Source organism: Moschus berezovskii, chromosome 16 (assembly GCF_049115385.1).
Source record: "Moschus berezovskii isolate FMDL1 chromosome 16, NW_MosBer_1.0, whole genome shotgun sequence".
NCBI classification, from domain to species: Eukaryota; Metazoa; Chordata; class Mammalia; order Artiodactyla; family Moschidae; genus Moschus; species Moschus berezovskii.
The window spans coordinates 16,970,085-16,993,768 of record NC_142475.1 but is presented as its reverse complement, the minus strand read 5'-3'; the positions used below and the strand labels follow the sequence as shown (position 1 = coordinate 16,993,768).

The following is a 23,684-nucleotide window of genomic DNA, read 5'->3' as shown; positions in this document are numbered from 1 at the left end:
GTAGATATGTTTCCTCTAGTAACAAAATCAACTTTTCATGCTCCTGAATAGTTTTCAAAACTAATGTTTCAAATGAAACCTTGTAAAACATTTTTTGAAAATATTAACACCATTAAAAGTAAGCAGGGAAAATGAAATAATAATTAGAGGAGAAATCAATGAAATTGAAAACAGGAAATCACAACGAGAAAATAAATAAAACCAAGAGTTGATTCTTTAAAAAGATCAGTAACGCTGACAACCCTCTAAGCCAGGCTAACCAAAAAACCCAAAAACTAAAAAACAAACAAAAACCCAAAGAGAGGGATCAAATTACTAACACCAGAAATGCAAGAGGGGACATAACTACAGCTCCTACATACACTGAAAGAATAATAAAGAAATACTATGTCCAAGCCCATACCATTTAAAGAAAACAAACCATTCCTTGAAAGACAGACTCTAACAAAACTCACATAAGATGCAAAAGAGGATCTGAACAGGCCTACAAGTATTAAAAAAGTTGAATCAATAATTAATCAACTTCAAAAACAGAAAGCTTCAGGTCTAGATGGGTCACTGGTGAATTCTATCAGACATTTAAGGAAGAAATTATACAAATTCTTTACCAATATCTTTATGTATCAGATATGAGTTTTGTTACTCATTTATGAACAGAAAAATATTCTAGTTCATGGAAGATCTTTTTTTTAATACTGAAATTTCACAGACATACCTTACTGAGGCAGTGGAAAGGAACAAACTGTCTTCCCTCGTTGGAGTTTGTACTTCTTTTTTTTTCCAATAGTTGTGGTAGAACACACATAAAATAAATTTTACCATACTAATAATTTTGCAGTGTACTGCTTATACTGTATTTCAGTATACTGTCTGTACTTTTAATATCATCTCCAGGAAGGAATAAAGGGCCACAGACATATTTTTAAAACAGCAAAACTAATCCTAGCTTGTTTACAGAACTGTGAGAAAAGACGTGACATTCAGGAAAGAGTTGTTAGTAATCTAACTCTGAGTGGGGCTTATTTACTGAAATCAGATCCTACCAATAGATATTAGAAATAGGTAGGTAAATAGTTAGCAACCAATTGCTAAATTCTATAAATTCCTAAAACACATCAGAAATCCATGAGTTAGATTTCACATGACAGATTCTGTCACATGAAAGGTTCATAAAATTGGCACAAATAATATGTTTGTTTCCAACCTAAGTTGCTTCAAGGATTTCATTGAAAATGCCATGGGGAAAACTTTTTGCTCTGCTTACTTTCATATTATATATTTATATTCTTATGGATTGTCTAAAATACATTGGGGGAAAAAGTCAATATTGTGAAGAGTATATACCTTTATAGTCCTTTTAAAAGATACTGAGCAAACAAATCATGGGTGGTGAAAGATGATGCAGTTAAGAGAATCTTTATGAAAGTTAACAGCTTTTATCATTTTTAAATAATTTTTTAAAAAGGTGATTGAGACTAAGGTAACAGTTATAGTACAGCAACTGTGGTAGAATGAAAAAAGCACTGATTTGAAAGATTTAAATACTCTGATTCACCATTTTTTAGTGATGTGTGTATGCTGTCAGGCAGGTCTCTTACTGTCTCTGAGCCCCAATGTCTTAATCTGTAAGATGGTGATAATGCTCACATCTGGCTCACAGAGTGGTTGTTAATAACATGCTTGAAGATACACGAGTTATCTTACATGAAAATACCTGGCACACTTGCTTAGTATCAAGAGGCTCTCAGGGAACACCTCCTCCTTCCCTTTCTCCTTAATAAACAACACTTAAGAGACTTCTGTGTCTAACTCATTACAAAAATATAAGCAATGCCATTTTCATAGATAAACAGGTTCTTCATTACAGCTTTTATAAAATAATTACTGTAAGTACAGATGTGATTATAACAGTAGAGAAACAAAAAGCAAAGAAACAATATCTTGAGAAGCATCTAACAAGCAGCTTTCTTTGTTTCATGTTGACATGCTTTGTGGTTACAATGCAGGCTTCCAATGAACACTGGATCAAAATTAAAATTCTAGGCAGGCATTCAAGTTTTTTGATTATGTCCATTCTTCACTGAGCATGGGAAACAAATGCTTTAGAAGCTATTTTTTGAAGCTATTCCCATTGTACTCTTACAAAGTTCATTTCCAAAAGAGGCCCTGTCCCTGTAATGGATCTGAGTAAGTGAAAGCTATACCAGGTTTTGTGCACTGTACTTTAAAAACTGCAGCAGGGTAATAAAATCATGCTTTTAACAGTGACTTTTCTGGGCCCGGGCCACAGCAATTTTGCAAAGGTGCATGATAAATTATGGGAAAAGAGACCAAGCAAATTGCAAAAATAAAGCATACCAATCCAAAATGATTTATATACATATTTTGAATAAACTTAAATATAGAATAATTAGCAGAAAGCATTTAATTATTGTTTTTCTATCATCAATGTAAAGTTGGCACCAATGCAGTAAGCTAATCAAAATCAGGTAAGAGTTACCTCTGTGGCTTTGTTTGATGGTTCCAGTCCAGTCATATTTGCTACTATTAACTGATGTAAGAGTTGAACTTGAGCCACACTTAGGAAGAAGTCCAGGTTTGTGGTTATATTAACTTCCAAGGAATGGCCACACACTAAAATCTCCTGAAGGAAAAAAAGGTTGAATACAGATAAAGAAGCATGATAGCATTATATGATAATTTATCATTTCTACTTATTTGAGCTTTATGAATGTTGATGAATTCTCCTGGGACTCAAGTTCATATATTAATGAGAATAGCAGATATGGTGAGAACAGTTACTTGACATAGTTTAGTGGATTAAATTAATAAACATTTATGAGGGCCTGTTGTGCACCAGGCCATGTGCTAGTTACAGGAAAACCCACTGTAAACAAGAATTTTTCACCATTTCATATGCATTTGGCTTTTCACACCTCAAACTACTATCATTATTTCTTTCATTAGCACCATGCAGCATACTAGAGTACTAGGAACATCACAGAGAGTGAGACTAGTCTTGAAGGGCAATCTGCCTTTGAGAAGATTACAATCTACGTGGGCAGACAGGCAATTATAGGCAGCAATTACAGTCACAGGTGGTACGGTCTGAGTATTCTCCAAAAGATCCACTCCAAATGATTCATAACAAAATGGAGCGCTGAAGCCAAAGACAGCTAGACTAATTAATTTCACTTCTTTAAACTGCTAAAATCTTGGCAATATTAGGTAGATGTCCACAACTTAACTGATGCTGTTCTGCATAACAGAGTCACTTGAACTCCACTGTTGGAAAACCAGTGAAGGAAAACAGATATGAAAAACAATTCAGAAGTTTCCCTTAATAAGCAGAAGCCCTGCCTCTTGTCATGAAGTGCATGTGGACAATTTTCAAATGCTTGGAAATGTCCAACAAACCTTCTCTTTATTAGTGTCATCCAAGAGAATGAATTTAAGGACACTTAGGATGGGTCCAAATACAAACTACACAGCTTAGAGCAGCTTTTAATAGAGCTATAAAGAACAGCATGTCGGAAATGATCCCTTTTTTTTTTTTAAGTTAAATAAACTTTCTCCCCAAAAGTTTCCAGATTTTATTCATTATAGTTAGAATTCTTATTTTATTCCTTAAGTAATGATGAAAGCAATACACTTGTGTATTTTAAACAAACTGTGTTGCTAAGTAACTGAAGGATATTAGTAGACTTACTTAATTTTTATACAATTTTTGTGGATATAGAGATATCCTGTCTAACCTAACTTCCCCTAGTAGGCTCAGTCGTGTCCGACTCTTTGCAACCCTATGGACTTTGGAGCCTGCTAGGCTCCTACTCCATGGGATTTTCCCATCAAGAATACTGGAGTGGGTGATATTCCTTTCTCCAGGGGGTCTTCCAGACCCAGGGATCGAACCACCATCTCTTACATCTCCTACATTGCAGGAGGATTCTCTAACTCTGAGCCACCGGCTTCCCTTATTAGGGTTATTCAGTTCAGTTCAATTCAGTTCAGTTCTTTATTACAAAGACCAAATAAGATAACAAAATACTGTTCTTTAAAAACTCAGAAGGATATAAACTTTTGTCACCTTAAAATAATAGTACGTTTAACACTTCCAAAGTTTTCAAAACAACCGCTTATAACTCTATGAATGATTAAAAATTAATAAAGTTTTCAGCATAACTTATTTTATAAATTAACATAACATAAAAAACATAACATAAAAGATGCCATTATTATTACATTTTTATTCTAGGCATAGAGGCAAAATATAGCATAGTGGTTAGACTTCAAGCCTGGATCCATAAGTAACTGGTTAGTAACGTTGGTAAAATTACTTAATTTGAACTCAGTTTCCTCATCTATAAAATATGTATACTAATAATATCTATCTCACGGATGCTGAGAAGAGTAAATAAGGTAATTCGTGTAGAGTTCTCCTTGTAAGATAATCCATGTGAGAATGCTAAATAATCGGTCAGTATTATTGCTACTTTTATTAGAAAGAGGTTGTGCAGATCAAGAGTATATGGCGGGAACCAGACCAGTTGGGGGCCTACCATGTTCTGCTTCTAACTACTTGTGAAAATTTAGACAGGTTAACTCTCCGTGCTTTAGTTTCCTCATCTACAAAATGAGGACAGTAAGAGATGCTAATAGGATTACTATGACAGCTAAATGAGTTATTATATGAAAAAAGAAAATAAAAGTTAAAGTTGCTCAGTCATGTCCAGACTCTTGGCGACACTTGGACTACAGGCCTCCAGGCTCCTCTATCCATGGAATTCTCCAGGCAAGAATACTAGAGTGGGTAGCCACTTCCTTCTCCAGGGGATCTTCCGGTCTCAGGGATAGGACTCTGGTCTCCTGCATTGTAGGCAGACTCTTTACCATCTGAGCCAACAGGGAAGCCCAAATATTACATGAAAAGCAATACATAAACTGTACTATAAAATGAAAGTCGCTCAATCGTGTCTGACTCTTTTTGATACCATGGACTATACAGTACAAGGAATTCTCTAGGCCAGGATACTGGAGTGGGTAGCCTTTCCCTTCTCCAGGGGATCTTCCCAACCCATGGAAAGAACCCAGGTCTCCTGCATCGCAAGAGGATTGTTTACCAGCTGAGCCATAACAGAAGTCCAAGAATACTGGAGTGGGTAGCCTATCCCTTCTCCAGGGGATCTTCCCAACCCAGGAATCTAACTGAGGTCTCCTGCACTGCAGGTGGATTCTTTGCCAACTGAGTTATCAGGGAAGCTCTAAACAGTACAAAAAGTGCTCAATAATGATTAGACACAATGTAACATTAACAATAAGTTAATTTGATATCCTGTGCACGGAAACTATGAAAACTCCAAACACACAAAGAAAAGCTGCTCCATTATTCAGACTAAAATAAAACCTAAATTAAGTTCTAACCTCAGTGTGCATATTTTCCGGAGAAATTATTTTGGTGAAAATGATAGCAGGTGCTCCAGTTATTCGTACAGAAAAATCTGTTAAAATGGGAGTCAAAATTGCTCTTCTTTCTTGATGCCGCCGTATGCTAAAAGATAAAGTAAAAAATAATTAGCCATTTCATTTATAAGGATAATTTTCATTAAATTTATACAAGTTTCTGTACTACAAACATGTATGCCAAAATTTCATTATTTTGAGTGTCTATTTGTGTATTTTATAGTCATAGTTTTGTAAAGTCAATTCCTAACTTCAGAGTCATAAAAGGAAAAAAACTAATCAAGAAATTCAGATGTAATTAATCAATTTCACATTAGTACTATCCTGCGCGTGTGCATGCTAAGTTGCTTCAGTTGTGTCCAGCTCTTTGCAACCCTATGGACTATAGTCTGCCAGGCTTCTCTGTCCATGGGATTATCCAGGCAAGAATACTGGAGTAGGTTGCCATGCCCTCCTCCAGGAGATCTTCCTGACACAGGGACTGCACCTATGTCTCTTATGTCTCCTGCATTGGTAGGCAAGAAACTCAGTAGGTATTCTAGGACCTTTCAATAAATTGCTTTTTCTATTTTTAATTCCTTTGGTTTCTACAAATAGTTTAGTATCTCTTTTGTTAAAAAAATTATCTTACTCTTTTGTGATCATTTTTAAATTCCTAGTTTTAATATTTCTAACATTCTACTTGACAGCTGCCTTCTCTTCAATTTCTTTAGTTTCACAAGCATGTTCATCTAATCTTTGACCTCTCTTTTCTTTTTTAAATTCTAAGAACCATCTGAGTTCATAGATTATAACTTTGTGTGTGTGTATGTGTGTGTGTGTGTGCGTGCTCAGATGTGTTCAACTCTTTGCAAGCCCACAGATTGCAGCTCACCAGGCTCCTCTGTCCATGGAATTTTCCAGGCAAGAACACTGGAGTGGGTTGCCATTTCCTACCCTAGGGGATCTTCCTGACTAGGGATCGAACACATCTTCTGTGTCTCCTGCACTGGCAGGCAGATTCTTTCTCACTGCACCACCTGGGAAGCCCTATGAATGCCTTTACAGTTTGTGAAATGCCTTTTGTGACTTTGATACTGAATTCTTCCTCACAGCAACCCTGTATGTGAAGTAAGGACCACTATTAGCTCCACATCACCTACTGGAACAAGGGTTCCACAATTATAGGTCTGCAGGGCAAGTTGATACCAGTGTAGCATTTGACCTCTATCTTAATTTTTCTTTATACATTCTTATCTTTTGAATGGTTATCTAGCACACTATTTCTATACTACATTCAAAATTGCTAATTATTTTAAATATCACTGAGAAATCAAAACTTGTGCTAGTACAGATCTTTAAGTTTACTGAAGTTTTTTTAAGTTACTTATTCATATTCTGAGTTATCATTTTGTGAGATGAAACAGTTCCATGTTTTACTAGCAAGTCATACCTCAACAGTTACTGGAACCATTAATTTTACATTCCTTATAAATATGTCCCTATTAGTCTCTATTATTATAAACCAAGGTGAGATCAGAGAATTGGCATAAGTTATCTCATGAAAAAGCACAGATAAAACTCAAGTCTGTCTACATCTTTCTCTACCAGAATAGTCCAGAGAGTACTAGCATCTTTTGTTGAACTGGGCAATAGGCAGAGCTTTATATGCTCTTCGCCAAAAAAGCAAATTGGGTCATCTGGTTCTGTGACACATAAGTATTGGATTTCAAGAAAGTCAATTTTAAAGAATTAAGCGATATGGTGAATAGAGGGTAGCAGGAAGAAGTATTAAAATCTGAATACAGAGGAAGAGTTGAGATCCTGAGAGACATCACAATTATAGCTTAATAGCTCAAATTCCATAAAATGACCAATGTGAGCAAAATGTAACATCGGATGTGCTCTCATAGGGGAATGCTAAAATATATATTAAAAATACCTTAGAATAGAAAAGGTGGCAGGGAACCAAATGAGAGCAAACTTTAACTGAAGGACTGATGGGGGGAGAAAAAAGTACTTCTTCACATTCTAATTATTTCCCATTGTGTGAATTAAATCACACAACATACGAAAGATCTATGCGTTAGAAAATTTTTAAAAAGTTTAATAAGTCAATGGTCATAAAACTAGAACTTTACTGGTATATGGAGTGCTAACTTTTCTTTTGTATTATCTCTGGTAAATATTTCAGTTAAGGATACATTTTTTTTTAAATCATAAAACTTTTTATAGATTCAAATATTTTCAAGGATGAATTCAAAAGAAGGAAAAAATAAACACTGCAGAAATAACTGCAACAAGAATTATATTCTGCCAATACTTTACTAGACAATAGTCTAGGGTTTAAAATAAGAGGGAAGTAAAACTCAAAGTATTAACTGACATCGTTAATGACTTTAGGGTCTTAGTTACTCTCAGTAAGCCAGGGGAATAGATTCCTCCCTGCCCCACCCCGCCCACCTCAGGAATAGATTTTTAATGGCCATATGGAGACACCACGCTAATCCTTACATCCCTGACAGGCAAGGATTTTGAGATGAGATGTCAACTTAGATCTGGGGCCTAAAAGGTCAGAAAAATAACTTCCAATCAGAAATAGAAAAGAACAAGGAAGTCTGCCTGTTTTGGCAAGAGAGCTTATTGAAAAAAACAGATCTTTCTCTTTTTTCAACTTAAAAATGATTAGAAAATGAAAAATAATGGGAAATAACCCATGTGTGTTTGGAAGCTGTAATTTATATTCTGTGTGTTGGTCCAGGAATACCAATATTAAGTTATTTATATAAAAGTGGCATCAGACCTTTGATAACCCCAGGGTATCAGTCAGAAATAGATACAAGTCTCCTTGGAAAACATGCTTTCAAACTGACAAAAAGGATTCTAAGGAACAAAGACCACTGAAGATAAACTCCTAAATACAGATTTCATATATACTCCAAAATCATTTTTTTATTAGCAAGAAGAGAATTCAACCCCATTATCAAATTCATGATCAAGAACTTCTGATAATGGGATTTCCACATGTCGACAATATAATAAATTTCTTTAAAATCATTAAAGACATATAGGATGGGATGAAACACACGAGGAAAAAAAACCAAAGTATTAATACCATAAAAGAAGGCAAAACAGATCTGAAAAACAATAGAACATTCAGAAACAAAAATATAGTTACTAAAATTAAATATATAATAGATGGATAAAAAGAATTTTAGATATAACTTTACAAATTAGTAAACTAGAAATACTACAAAGACAGACCATAAAATACTTAAGACTTGTGGCAATCAACAGAGATAATCCATTTCAGTAGCTATTGCTGAATATGAAAAACAGTAATATTCACACACATTTATGATAAACAATAAATATATATAACATACTTTTGGAGAAATTATTCATTATAATTTGATTAACTGTACCTATTTATACAGATTCCTCTCATTTTTAGAGAGTCACAAGGATAAGTCATTTGATAAATACTAGTTAAGAGTTAAAGTCCATTTTAGTGTATGTGGTGTATTTTTTTTCCTTCCAACAGTAACATTTTGTGTTGAATTTCTAATGCAATTAAAATAAAATTATATGATATATTACTATGATTATTATACTCAACTTAAATATTTTCTGACTTTTTGAGTATCTACTGCAACTATGCTTGTGTGTATGCTCAGTTGCTCAGTTGTGTCCAGCTCTTTGCGACCCCATAGACTGCAACCTGCTAGGCTCCTCGGTCCATGGAATCTTCCAGGCAAAAATACTGGACTGGGTTTCCATTTCCTATTCTAGGGGATCTTTCTGACCCAGGAATCAAACCCACATCTCTTCCATCTCCTGTACTGGCAGAAGGATTCTTTACCACTGTGCCACGTGGGAAACCCTATGACGGCCTTTAGAGTTTGTGAAATGTCTTTTGTGACTTAGATACTGAATTCTTCACAGCAACCCTGTACGTGAAGTAAGGACCATTATTAGCCCCAAATCACCTATGAGGAGATGAGTTTCAGGGACTGGGCTAAGGCCACTCAGTTGGAACAGAGGTTCCACAACTGAACCTGTAGGGCAAGTTGATACCAGTAACTACAGAAGAGTCAGGCTGAACAAGATCTATGCCCTTTAATCTCTGTGCCACCTTTTCAAGTTGCCAAGGATATCTTCAGGTAGGAAATATTTGTTGGCTGTTGGGAAGTATAAACAGGCTGCTTCTTTCTGCTGCACCAGGATCCCTTTTCCCTTCACACTCAGTTCCCAGGTACTTTAAGCAGCAGGAGAAAACATTCTCTCACATAAAGTTATGAAAAAGTTTAATGGGATTATTATAAAATCACACAATTCAAGAAGGTTTAGGTGATCCCAGGCATTAATCTATAAAGTATGGGAATTAGACTAAATTCTAGCCTATAAATGTACTTAGGCATTAGCTTGACATCTTCACAAATAAAGACATACGTGATGGTTTTCAAGGTGAAGAGTAAAATCAAAGAAAATGCTTTCCTTCCACATTCCTGTTTATAATTTCAAGGGAACAATTTTGGAAAACATCCGTTTGATCAATCATAAATCAAAATATGCAAAGGCTCCTATGAACATGCGAGTAATCACTTTTAAAAAATAAAAATGTAGGAGAGCACATGATCTCTCAGAATTAAGGCCAATTATTTATGCTTCAGGTACTTTAACATCAACACAAAGCTATACTTCCACACAGTCAATGCTACTAATCTTGTGAATCACAGAACTGAGTTTAAGAATGTGAGAAATTCAAATTCATCCTGCTAAGAATTTTTTTTAAATGTTTAAAAAAATCCAACATGTGGGGAAAATAGTCCAAAGGGCAATACATGTAATTTGATACATGTTTATCAAAATACTCAAACAAATAAATATGTTCTATTTCCTCACAATAAAGTCAGAAAGATAAATTACTCAAGGAAATAAAACATAGACAGTGAGAGGGCCAAATAAAAGTATTTAGTATAAATTATTTATTTTTTTAATTGCAGCTTTCAAGTCTGTTCAAATTATATCTTTAAGTATTATAAACAAGAAAATCAGACTCACTTGGAGGAATTAGGCTTACTGACATTTTCAGGAAATTACAAGATAAACTTTCTATACCATCCCCCTACCCTCACTCCACCCCCACTCCAGACACTCTCAACGTTCTAATCATCATGTAGAACAGCACTAGTGATTTTACTGTGTAACCTGCACATGGCAAACATCAGTATGGGCTATTTTAGTTCTCAGCACTTCATTTTCTCAGATTATAAAATAAGCCCAGATGTAGTAAAAATGGTTGCTAAAGAAAAAGAAAAAAAGCAATTTACTAACAATGAACTTTAGCATAAGTGTAAGGGGTCAGAGAATTGAGTACAAGAAAAGTAGTTTGCTAAGAGGAAGCAAACCAGGGTTTCACACTTAGCTGTATTTTCAGTGACATTGGACAAGTAAAGAATCTCCTCAAACTTAGTTTTCTGTAGTGCTTTTGTTTTATAATGTGCTAAGAATAGACTGCAAGGAGATCCAACCAGTCCATTCTAAAGGAGATCAGTCCTGGGTGTTCACTGGAAGGACTGATGCTAAAGCTGAAACTCCAATACTTTGGCCACCTCATGAGAAGAGCTGACTCACTGGAAAAGACTCTGATGCTGGGAAGGATTGGGGGCAGGAGGAGAAGGGGACGACAGAGAATGAGATGGCTGGATGGCATCACCAACTTGATGGACATGAGTTTGAGTGAACTCCGGGAGTTGGTGATGGATAGGGAAGCCTGGCGTGCTGTGATTCATGGGGTCGCAAAGAGTCGGTCATGACTGAGTGACTGAACTGAACTGAAGAATAGTTCAGAGTTTAGAAAGAAATTTGCATGAGAGTTGGAATGTGGAAGAGAAATAGATAATGGACAATATTCTCTGTAAGTTACACTGTTTTAAATAGTAGAGAAAACATGATGAAGAAGTGCCAACAGATTCCAGCCTGTCCTCACTCTTTCCACCTTCATGACGTTTTCCTGACTTCTGGCTATGCTGGACAATAGCAACTACAGGCTGAACTTCCAGAAGCATGAGTAACAGCCTCCCACAGATCTGTCTACCAGCCTTTGGTGGTCCCTCTAGCCACCAGACAAAGCTGGCTTCCCAGGTTTCCTGGAGTGCAACAAATTTTTTATACAGGCTACCCAGCTACTTCTACAAATGGATAAGCTATTCCTAAAATAAATCCCCTCTGTTACAACACTTATAATTGTTGTTCTGACCTGATTGAACCCTGATACATTCTGTCAACTAAAAAATTAAGGTTTTAAGAGCAAAATATCTACAAATTTTAAAATCTGATGATTCTTTATGCTTCTTTATGATTCTTCCCTGCTTCTTTCTCCCCATCACACACACAGAAACACATTATGATTAAAGACAAAATGTGAGTAACATGTCAGGAGGAATCCCGAGTCAGGAGGAATAAAGCATTATAAAGACTGTCATTTAATAATGGGTGGGCGGAGTAAATTATTCTTTACTGTGTATCTTTTGAATTCTACTGGTAATATTTATTGAAAAACAAAAAATGTAATGATATTAAAGCTCTGTATTATATTTCTGTCAAGATTAATCAGCAGAACTAAACGACATCAGATATAATATTTCCTTTAGTTGAATGAGTATCTCTCAGAAACACTCACATTCAGTCACTTGATTTGCTGCTGCTGCTGCTAAGTCGCGTCAGTCGTGTCCGACTCTGTGCGACTCCATAGATGGCAGCCCAACAGGATTCTCTGTCCCTGGGATTCTCCAGGCAAGAATACTGGAGTGGGTTGCCACTGCCTTCTCCACTTGATTTGCTAGCTCTACTTAATTATTTTGTCATTCAATTTCTCAGTTCACTCAAATCTTCACTAACTTCCTATTATGTGCCAAGCATGATACTCTGTGATTGCTATTTAGAAATGAAAAAAAACAGGGCACGTTTTTAAATTGTAGTAACTTTCTTAGTTCAAACTGCTCCCTTCCCTCTCCTGCCATTCATACTTTGTGGAAAAAAATTCAAGTCATATACATTGTGAAACCTTCCCTGAAAACCCATACATAGAGTTTCTTTCTTTTAATTTTCTATTTGTGCCTACATCAATTTTAGAGTAAGTTATCGTTCTATTTATGTGTTATGTCACATCTATCTGCCTAAGATGTCTCATGTGCATGAAATGTGTTTATCTCAATTTTTATGTGCCTTACTCTAATCCTAAGATCCTTTATTTATGTCTATCAGAATGGTTTCCACACTGTACTTGAATATTTAATTAACCAGTCTGTCTTTTTGATTGGGTGATGAGCTCTGTAAGGGATGGGCACATATCATAAGTTATTTTACTTTGTATCTTTAGTGTAAAAGATATTCCATGGTGGACACTTGATATTAAAATAGTCTTTAATTTCTGACAAAGGTGCAAAGACCATCCACTGGGGAAAAAACAAATGGTGCCAGAACAACTGGATATCCAATATGCAAATGAATAACTCTACTCTATCACATACTCTATTTAAAAAGAAAAAAACATGAAAATAACTTAATAACCCAATTATAAGCATTAAACCCATAAAACTCCTAGTATAATATAGGCATAATATAGGCATCTGGGACAATAGATGATACTGAGCCGCCCAGGCACTGCCCTCCTCCATGAAGATGACCTGGCCCAGAACAAGATGGCAGAATAGAAGGAAGCAGAGTTCACCTCTTATCACAAGTACATCAACAATACTTCTACATGTGAAACAACTCTCACCGAATACCAACTAAATGCTGGCAAAAGATCTCATAAAAGCAAAGCTGCAGGAAAGATCACTACGTAACCAGGAAGCACAAAGGAAAAATAAAGGAATCAGGATAGGACCTGCACTCCTGGAAGGGAGCTGTGAAAGAGGAAATTTCTGATCACCATGGGACCCTCCTGCATCGCCTAGGAATCAGCTAGGATAGAAAGGTAGCCTAAGAGGCTCAGAGGAGAGAGTGTAGTAGCCAGAATGCCACAGGTACAACAGAAAGAAACCAGCACAGATGGTCATGGCTACCTTGATCTGCTCCTAAGCCTCAGACATGTGCCTGCTGGTGTGTGTGGGGACTAGGGTGCTGAAACTCTAGCTTTAGAAGACAGACTGCAGAAAAGATTGGGGTTGGCTGGACAGTGACAGCCTGAGGGGCTGGAGTGTGGTCAAAGGTGCAACATCCTAAGTCTGTCATTGCTAAAGCACTCTCCAAAGAGAGGTCAGGGCCCCATCATAGCATCCTCATTCTTAGAATGCTCACAGCAGGCATAGCTATGCCTCTGTAAGCCCTGGGAGTAGGCAACTGCCAGGGGTGGCCCACACATGGAGGTGGGACTTAAATCTGAATGATTCCCAGGGGCTGCATTATTTCAGGGGATTTACTCCACTGGTGGCTTTGAGACTGCAATGCCTGCACTACACCCAAGGGGATTAATAGCACTCTAGTGGCTGGGGATAAAACCCAATCTACAAGCAATGAATAGCAAACTAAATGACACAGAAAAATGATTAAGTTATCTGGAAGAGACAGAATAATGCGAATCACTCAATCAGAACTGCAGACAGAAACAAGGCAAGAAAAAATGAAAGCAACATATGAACTCTATGAGGTAATACAAAGTGTGCCAATTCATGCATAATAGGGGTTCCAAAAAGAGAAGGGAGAGAGAAGGGGATCAAGCATGTATTTGAAAAAATTATGGGTGAAAAATTCCCAAACCTGGGGAAGTAAACAGATATTCAGTTTAAGGAAGCACAGAGGGTCCCAAAAAAGGGAACCTGAACAGATTCACATCGTGACATATCATAATTAAAATGGCAAAAGTTATAGAGAGAATTCGAAATGCAACAAGATAAAAAAGAAGAGTTAGTTCCAAGGGAACCTCCGTAAGACTATCAGCTAATTTCCTACAGAAATGTTGCAGGCCTGGAGGGAGTCATAAGATGTATTCAAACTTCTGAAAGGAAGAAACTTACAACCAAGAATACTTCACCCAGCAAAATTATCATTTATTTTTTTTTTTCCTTTGCAATTTTATTTTTATTTATTTTTTTTTCAAAACAACTGTATGTAACAAAATTTTGTGAAAATCTAAAGAAAATTATATAGAAAAAATTATATAGAAAAAATTATCATTTAGAATAGAAGGAGAGAGAAAGAATTTCTCAGAAAAGCAAAAGCTAAAAGAACAGAGCAATATTAAACCTATCCTGAAAGAAATATTGAAAGGTTTTCTCTAAATACAAAAGAAACAATAATCTATAAGACAGAGAAAATCACAATTGGAAAGTAAATTGCTGAAAAAGCCAATACACAGATTTGAAAAACAAAACAAAATGAAACAAACTTGAGCAAGTGACAACTACAATGAACAGCAAAAGGATAAACGTGAAGATGTAAAAGACGATACCAAATCATAAAATGTGGGAGAAGAGAGTAGGAAAACGTATTTTTTTTTTCCAGAATGTGTTTGAGACTATGAGTATCAATCTAAAGAAAACTATATACTATAAAATTATAGTAATAGTTTAACATACCTGAAAAACTAGGAAATCACAAATCAAAAACATACAATTGATTCACAAAAACCAAAAGGAACAGAATGTAAGCATAGTTCAAAAGAAAATCACCAAACTACAAAAGGAAAAACAAAAAGAAAGGAACAAAAAAGAAATATAAAATCAGCCAGAAAACAAGGTTAAACATGCCATAAATATTTATCTATCGACCTCAAATGTCAATGGACTAAATGCTTCAGTTAAAAGACACAGAGTGCCAGACTGGATAATGACACAAGAGCCTACATCACGCCACCTGAAAGAGACCCAATTTAAGGTGAAGGACACGCACAGAGTGACAGTGATGGGATAAAAAAGAACTTTCACAAAGTGGAAATCAGAAGAAAGCAATGGCAGCTATACTCACATCAGACCAAACAGACTTTAAAACAAAGGCCACAGAGAAAGGTAAAACAGGACAGCACATGATGATAAAAGAATCGATACAACAAGTGGATACATACTTGTAACATACACACACCCAATAAAGGAGCACCTAAATACATAAAACAAGTATTAATAGACATAAAAAAGAAATTAATAAGAATATAGTAATAGGAGAATTTAACATCCCACTGACATTAATGGACAGATCTTCCAGACACAAAAATCAATAAGTGACACAACAGAACAGATAGACTAACTGATATTTTCAGAAAATTACATCCAGAAAACCTAAGAATATGTATTATTTTCAAGTGCACATGAAACATTCTGTAGGATGGACCACATGGTAGGACACAAGCTAAAGGGCACAGAAAACTATTTCAAGTATATTTTCTGTCCACATGGGTGTGAAACTAGAAATCAATCAGGGAAAGAGAAACAAGAAGGAAATGACTACAAGGACCACTAGACAACACACCACTAAAAACCTAATGGTCAGTGATGAAAAGAAAAAGGAAAATTTTTAAAAACCTTGAGAGAAATGATAATGAAAACACAACCATTCAAAATCTATGCTTGCTTTCTTGCTAAGTTGTTTCAGTTGTGTTCAACTCTGTACAACCCTATGAACCATAGCAAGCCAGGCTCCTCTGTCCATGGGATTCTCCAGGCAAGAATACTGGTTGCCATGCCCTCCTACAAGGGATCTTTCCAACCCAAGGATCAAACCCACATCTCTTATGTCTCCTGCACTGGCAGGCAGGTTCTTTACCACTAATGACACCTGGGAAGCCCATCAAAATCTGTGAGATGCAGCAAAAACAGTTCTAAAAGGAAAGCTCACATGTGCCTTCTTCAAAAACAAGAACATCTCAAATAAATAACCTAACCTATCACCTAAAACAATTTAAAAAAGGACAAACAAAACCTAAAGTCAGCAAAAGAGAGGAAATAAATATAATGGAGATCTTAAAAAATAGAAACAAAATTACGAATGAAACCAAAAGCTGGTTCTTTGAAAGCATAAAAAAAATTAACAGAGCCCTGACCAGACTCATCAAGAAGAGATGACCCAAATAAACAAAATAAGAAATGAAAGAGGAGAGATAATAACCCATACCACAGAAAAAGAAAAAACCCTGAAAGAATACTATGAACAATTACAAGTCAGCAAGCTGGACAACCTAGGAGAAATGGGGCAGGTTTGTAGATACACACAGCCCATCAAACCTGAATCACATAAGAAACAGATAACTGGAACAGACTCATCAATAGAAGTGAAATAGAATCTGTAATAATACTAATAATAAAAAACATCCCTGCAAACCAAAGTCCAGGACCAGATCTTTTCACTGAGAAATTCTACCAAACATACAAAGAAGAACTGATGCCAATCCTCAAATTTTTAAAAAAGACTGAAAAGGAGGAAATACTTCTAAAGTCATTCTATCAAGCCAACATCACCCTGATACCAAGTCCAGAAAAAGATACTACCATAAAAGAAAATCACAAGCAAATATCTTTGATGAATACAGATGCAAAAATCCTCAACAAAACATTAGCAAACTGAATGCAACAACATATAAAAAAGATCCTACACCATGATTAGGTTGGATTTATCCCAGGGTCACAAGGATAGTTCCTCATATGCAAGTCAATCAATATAAGGAAATAAAGAAAAGATGAAAATCACATGATCATCTTAATAGATTCAGGAACAGTATTTGACAAAATTCAACACCTACTCATGATAAAAACGCTTACCAAAGTGGTACAGAGGGAACACATTTCAACATAATAAAAGCTATCTGTGACAAACCCACATAATAGGGTTAAAACAATATAATGCTCAATGGTGAAAAGCTGAAAATCTTCCCAGTAAAATCTGGAACAAGAGAAGGATGCCCACTGCTACCCCCTGTATTTAACATAGTATTGGAAGTCCTAGCCACAGCAATCAGAGAAGAAAAAGAAATAAAAGTTAGCCAGATTGGAAGGGAAGAGGTAAAACTGTCATTATATGCAGATGACATAGTACTATATAGAGAGAAAAGTGTAAAGACTACACAAAAACAGAATAGTACCAATAAATTCAGCAAGGTTGAAATACACAAAATAACATAGAAATTGGATGCATTTCCGTATGCTAACAATGATATATCAGAGAGGGAAAGCAGAAAATGTTCTCTTTTAAGACTGCATTAAAAAACTTAGAAATAAACCTCACCAAGGAGGTGAAAGATTTACATACTAAGTCCCAGCACTGTTAAACCAATATTGAGGGAAAAGAACACAGCAGCGGCATAATCCTCCCAAACGTCAGACAATACTACAAAGATACAGTAATCAAAAGAGCGTGGCACTGGCACAAAATCCAGATATATGGGTCAGCAGAACAGAATAGAAAGCACAGAAATAAACCCACATATCTATGGCCAATTAATCTTTGACAAAGGAGGCAAGACTATACAACGGAGAAAAGAAAGTCTCTTTAGCAAGAGGTGTTGTAAAAGTTGGACAGACATACGTAAGTCAATGAGCAGAATACCCCCTCACACCCTACACAAAAATAAACTCAAAATGGCTTAGAGACTTAAATATAAAACATTACACAATAAAACTCCTAGAAGCAAACACAGGCAAAACAATTCTCTGACACAGATTGTACTAACGTTTCAATATTTTCTTAGGTCAATCTCCCAACGTAATAGAAATAAAGGCAAAAATAAAGGCAAATGGGACTCAATGAAAGTAAAGGAAAGCATAAACAAAATGAAAAGACAACCTAAAGACTGAGAGAAAATATTTACAAATGATGTAACCAACAAGGGCTTAATTTTAAAAATAACACAAACAGCTCATACAACAAATTAACAGAACAAACAACCTAATCAAATATTAGGCAAAAGACCTAAATAGACATTTCTCCAAATAAGGCATACAGATGGACAACAGGCACATGAAAGGATGCTCAACATTGCTAACTATCAGAAAATTGCAAATCAAAACTACAAGGAGGTATCACTTCACACTTGTCACAATGGCGATCATTAAAAAGTCTATTCAAAAAAGAAGTAAAGAATATATCTCTTTTTTCTCACATTTGTTTAGGGAGAAATGATGTTTTGCGTCCTAAATTTAGTACAGAGAATCTGATTTGATAAAATCTTGAGACTCTTCACAACAATCTTTTTATTTTCTTGTGTCACAGGAAAACTTGTATGAAAATTTATATCTATTGCTAACTTATCTATTATTAATAAAGTAAATCTATACTTGAAAGTATGACTTGAACAAAGTCCCTCACAAGACTCTAAGACTTACAAATTATTGCCATGTTCTGTGATTATGACTTTCAAAAGAAAAGTGAAATTGATTGGTTGTCTTATTAGTTATATGTTGTACTAGGAGTAATGGTGCATTTGGAATCTATTTCTATATGGTATAAATTCTTATAAGTTTGTTCTATATGAAAATAATAAAATAACTGGCACTTCTCCTCTACCCTCAAAAAAGTCTACACATAATAAATGCTGAAGTAGGTGTTGACAAAAGGGAACCCTGCTATATAGTTGGTGGGAATGTAAATTGGTGCAGCCACTGTGTAAAACAATATGGAGGTTCCTTAAAAAGTAACAAAACAGTTGGCATATGATTCAGCAATCCCACTCCTAGGCATACATCTGGACAAAACTAATTCAGAAAGACACATGCACCTGCCCCCCCTCCCCCATGTTCACAGCAGCACTAGCTGCAATACAATTATGAAGCAACCTAAATATCCATCAACCAGATCAATGGATAAAGAAGATGTGGTACATACATACAATGGAAAACCACCCAGCCATTAAAGAAGTAAATAATGCCATCTGTAGCAACATGGATGGACCTAGAGATTGCCATACCAAGTGAGGTAACTTGGACTAAGAGAAATACCATATGATATCCCTTATATGTGGAATCTAAAAATATGTACAAATTAACTTATTTACTAAACAGAAATCAACTCACATACATAGAAAACAAGCTTACAGTTACCAAAGGGGAAATGGGGAAGGGGAAGGTAAAGTAGGATTAGCAGATACAAGCTACTACATTTAAAACAAAAAAGGTTCTACTGTATAGCACAGAGAACTAAACTCAATATCTTGCAATAAATCCTAACGGAAAAGAATATGAAAAAGAATATGTATGCACATGTGTAATTGAATCACTATGTTGTACACCAGAAATTAACAGAAAACTGTGATTCAATTATACTTCAATAAAAATTATTAAAATTAAAAAAAATAAATAAAAAAAGAACTCCTATAAATCATCAACAAAAAGACCTCTCAATTTAAAAATGGGCAAAAGACTTGAATAAACAATTTTTTAAAGATCTACAAAGCGAATAAGCACAAGAATCTGATAAGGAAAGAGTTAATAGTTTTTTGACTTGGAATATAGTGGATTTTAAGGGAAATGTGAATGAATCCTTAGTCTGAAACGGAATTTTTCATCAAATAACAAGCTTTTAAAAAAAATTCTGACACTGACCATAAAATTGTAATAATTGCAATGTAACAGCAGTAGGACTCACAGGAGTCCAAGCAACAGCATCAGCTACAATTACAAGACATATTTTATGAAATGCAGAAACAATACCGAAACACTTAGGTTTGGCATGCTCAAGAGTCTATTAACTGTTCTTCTAGCAATGAAATATTAGAATGTGGAAAAAGTTTCTCAACCATTTCCTACCTGCTGGCCATATTCCACTCAAGGGCTGGATTCTGAGAATTTCTTTCAGTCTCTGTTAGCACCCCTCCTGTGCCATTTTCCTTTTCTGGTTTCAGTTGATCCCACTGAGCAGTACCAATATTGATCGACTGCAGATCTATTTGGTATTGTCGGTCTTCAATCTCTGACCCAGGGTCCCGAAGAATTCCTAAATTCAAGGCTCTTCTGTAAAGGCAGTGAAGAAAAGTAATCAGATAAAGTAAGTATTCTATGCTTATTTTGCTCACTAACATCTTGCTATTACCATTTCCCCCCCCTTTGGATTACTAAGTTAATGAAATCTATGAAGCAGGTATTATAAACTTACCAAACACTAATGATTTAAAAATTATATCAAAAAGTTAGTACTTAGTGTATCTACTCTATAATAAGTTCTTACGTTATTCTCAGCACTGTTATTTTTCTAAACAAATACTTCTACATATATGATTTAAATCCTTGAGCTATTGTGAGGTTGTATTATCACCTCCTTTTTTACTAAAGAGAAAATAATACAGAGTGGTTGAAAGACTTAGCCAAAGTTAACTGAGTTAGTATGTGGCCAAAACTGCAAGTTAAATCTGGGTTTTGCTTCAAAACCCTGTCTTCTTTCCAATGTTAAACATCTACTTTTTTTCCTCAGCACTTTGATGTCTTGTTAGGAAAAGTGTTGAAGCTTTGTGAATTTACTTAATTCCCCTACCCTTTCCCTTTAGTTCTTTATATAACCCACTACTACATAGACTAAATTATTGATAAAACTTCATTGCTTATTGATGTAGAAATACAGTAAGGATTACTGGCCCATATAGAGTTGGAACTTTCATCTTATTGGACCCAAGGCTAAGCAAATGAATAAAATTATCAGCAGCTTAAAGCTAGATTAGAGAAAGTAAATGGTTAAATTTTTCATGAAGGTTTTAGAATGAAATAGCAAGGCAGTGTGATAGGATAAGAACAGGGTTTGGGATTTTCAAGCCAGGTAAGTTTAAGTTTGTAAGAGTTGGGAATTTTTTGGTTATGTTGGTTCATAAATTCTTTAAAATGAGTAACCAAAAGGAAAGCAACGTTTTTCCTCCATGAAAGTTTCAATCAATAAAAAATTGAAATTACATAGAGAATAAAAACAGATGTTACAAATATAGAGACAATTGTAGAGATTAGAAAAAAATACAATTAGTTACATCAACTGAACACTAATGAAACAAATTAGTGGAGGAAGAGGGAATAAATCACTTGAGTCCTAGTGTGAAAATTACAGAGAGACAGTATGAATGTGATCAAGACTATGTCTTGAGTAAGTAAACAGTGAGGGTCAGACCATGTCCAGAAGTTGGTCAAATACTGATGCAAGGTGGATGACTACTGAGACTCAAGATGGCAGGTGTCCCCAGACACATAGGAATGGAGATGGCATGCATCAGGCCACGCAACGTGACGGCTAAGACTAATGAATTCAAATGAAGAGAAGAGGAGGGAGAGAACTGCAAATGAACAATCAGTTAGCTCAGGTAGGGAAATATTAATATCACACGGTGTTACAATAAGGAAACAGGAAAGAAACAGGCGTTGGTCAAGAAGTCATAGTGTGAGGCAGAGAAACACAGATGGATGGAGTCTCAGTATTCCTAGGTTGGGTGTTGAATCTAATTTGCATCTTCTTTTTTCCAACTTAGAAAAGTTGTATCTAGGAAAGAGCATGCAAAAAAAGGAGGCCTAAAGTTTTACATGAACCCATAAAATGGGTCATGAACATTTTCATTTTGCCTTAATGAAACTAAAGATAAAGAGAGTAAATGCAGGTACGGGTGGAGGGGGTAACCTTGTGAGTACCCCTATTTTGGTAGAATGTTCTTTCATTTGAATACTGGTGTAATTCTGTTAATTCTAAAGCCCCATCTCAAACTTCACTATTTTAAAAATTCTATTTATCTATTCTGGGGTCTTTGCTGCTGCACGCTGGCTTTCTCTAGCTGCAGAGATCTGAGGCATCTCCTTAGTTGTGGTACATGTGCTTCTCAATCATTGTGTGGCTTCTTCTGTTGCAGAGCAAGGACTCTAGAGCACACGGGCTTAAGCAGCTGTGGCTCATGTTTTTAGCTGCCCCAGAGCATGTGGGATATTCTTGGACCAAGATTGAACTCATGTCCCTTGCAGTGGTAGGCGGATTCTTAACCATGGGACCACCAAGTTAGTCCCTCAAACTTCACTTTCTAATAAGCCTTTCCTGACCACCCTTTCTTCAAAATCCCTTTCCCCTAAATCTGTGCTCTTATGGTCTTTCTAAACTTAGAATTACAAGAACATCACAATCACCTGTCAGTCTTTCTCAAAATAGCATAAATTTCCTGAAGTTAGAAACTACATCTCCTACTCAGTTCAGTTCAGTCGCTCAGTCGTGTCTGACTCTCCGCGACCCCATGAATCACAGCACGCCAGGCCTCCCTGTCCATCACCAACTGCCGGAGTTCACTCAAACTCATGCCCATCGAGTCGGTGATGCCATCCAGCCATCTCATTCTCTGTCATCCCCTTCTCCTCCTGCCCCCAATCCCTCCCAGCATCAGGGTCTTTTCCAGTGAGTCAACTCTTCGCATGAGGTGGCCAAAGTACTGGAGCTTCAGCTTTAGCATCAGCCCTTCCAATGAACACCCAGGACTGCTCTCTTTTAGAATGGACTGGTTTTATCTCCTTGCAGTCCAAGGGACTCTCAAGAATCTTCTCCAGCACCACAGTTCAAAAGCATCAATTCTTCGGCGCTCAGCTTTCTTCACAGTCTAACTCTCACATCCATACATGACTACTGGAAAAACCATAGCCTTGACTATTAATTAATTAGTAAATGTTGTTTCAAGTCATTGATTTGAACTGAAACAAACCTTTGCAAATCTCAATTGGAAACAGCATCTGTCTACAGCAACAAGAACATCCAGTCTTTACCCAGTAAACTTCTGCTGTAGGGCCAAACAGACTCTGACATAGAGTCTATTAGCACTTGGCAGCCTAGCTTATTTTTCTGCATTATTATTCCCATATAAAAATTACATTTACTCAAAACTAGCCAGTGCTTTCTGTTGTTGCTTAGTTGCTCAGTCCTGTCTGACTCTTTTCTGACCCCACAGACTGTAGCTCGCCAGGCTCCTCTGTCCATGGAATTTTCTAGGCAAGGATACTGGAGTGGGTGGCCATTTCCTTTTCCAGGGGATCTTTCATACCCAGGGATCAAACTCGTGTCTCCTGCATTGGCAGGCAGATTCTTTACCACTGAGCCATCAGGGAAGACCCCATAGTTTCTACATTTTACAATAAATTCCCTAAGCTTACTTTTAAAGAAAACCAAAATACTTTTAAGAATCCTTTTTTAGAAAGAAAAGGTATGCTTGGAAATAAAATTAGTGCTATATTAAAAGATAACCAAAGCAACCTAGCCCAGCATTAACATCAGCCTTTTCATTTCTCTTGGCACATGGAGAAACTGCAAAAATCATGATA

At 36.0% G+C, this 23,684-nt stretch overlaps 1 protein-coding gene across 7 annotated transcripts in view; it reads right to left on the bottom strand.

Moving 5' to 3' along the window:
- The window catches only part of VPS13B (vacuolar protein sorting 13 homolog B), a 767,155-nt gene that overhangs the window by 280,179 nt on the left and 463,292 nt on the right, over positions 1-23,684 (bottom strand). For all 7 annotated transcript variants that reach the window (XM_055431816.2, XM_055431817.2, XM_055431818.2 and 4 more), the window contains exons 31-33: positions 20,175-20,378; positions 5,422-5,548; positions 2,501-2,644 (exon numbers count right to left, since the gene is read on the bottom strand). In XM_055431816.2, coding sequence (XP_055287791.2) covers positions 2,501-2,644; positions 5,422-5,548; positions 20,175-20,378 — 475 coding nt within the window. The remainder of the gene's footprint in view (positions 1-2,500; positions 2,645-5,421; positions 5,549-20,174; positions 20,379-23,684) is intronic.